This window comes from Thecamonas trahens (assembly GCF_000142905.1).
Source record: "Thecamonas trahens ATCC 50062 unplaced genomic scaffold supercont1.34, whole genome shotgun sequence".
Classification (NCBI taxonomy): domain Eukaryota; order Apusomonadida; family Apusomonadidae; genus Thecamonas; species Thecamonas trahens.
In genome coordinates this window covers 247,324-248,011 of record NW_013657646.1, presented here as the reverse complement: position 1 = coordinate 248,011, position 688 = coordinate 247,324, and the positions used below count along the sequence as shown (strand labels likewise).

Below are 688 nucleotides of genomic sequence, written 5' to 3'. Positions count from 1 at the left end.
TTGGTTCTCCTCGATGCACGCGCATACCAGCTCCAATTCAGGATCTGGCGCGTCGCCGCCGATTCGGGTGCCTCCGGTAGAACATTCAGATAATGACTCCCCACGCCCCAAGTTCAAGGACGGAAAGTTTAGATTATTTCCGGGGGGGGGGGGGGGGGTGGAAAGGAGGCTGGGAAGCTAAGCAGGTGACGTCGGCGCAGGGATGGGCTGTGGCGGGGGCGCGCGGCGATGGATGGCTTCGCGGTCGAGCTCATCCTCGTACGCCTCGTACACGTCGTAGACCTCGTAGTCATAGTCGTCGTCGCCGTCGCCGTCGGCCGCGGCGGCTGCGGCCAGTGCCGCCGCCGAGATTGATGTAGAGAGGCCGGCGTCAGCCCGACGTGAACGCGATGCACTCGATGGCGTGGTCTGGGTACGGGCCCGCAACGCAGCCGGCGCAGTGCCGGGCCGGCGAGCCGGTGAGCTCGCAGCGCCGGACGAGCCAGCCGCAACGGCGGCGGCGACCGCCGGAAGCCGGGCCGAAACGAGATTGACAATGCCAATGACGTGCTTGTACAGCCTGTCGAGGTCCGAGTTGGCGCTTCCGGTGTAGCCCGGATCAGATTCGGCGCGGACAGCACGCAGTGACTCGATGAGCTCGGGGAGCGCAGCAAACGCCCGGCGCATAAGATCGACGGCGCGGGCGTCG

The 688-nt window shown here is 66.6% G+C and overlaps 1 protein-coding gene across 1 annotated transcript in view; it reads right to left on the bottom strand.

Annotated features, from left to right (window-relative positions):
- The window catches only part of AMSG_07335 (uncharacterized protein), a gene marked incomplete at both ends in the record, with an annotated part of 702 nt that extends 677 nt beyond the window's left edge, over positions 1-25 (bottom strand). The window contains one exon of the mRNA XM_013900791.1: positions 20-25. Coding sequence (XP_013756245.1) covers positions 20-25 — 6 coding nt within the window. The remainder of the gene's footprint in view (positions 1-19) is intronic.
- Between the last annotated feature and the right edge of the window lie 663 nt (positions 26-688).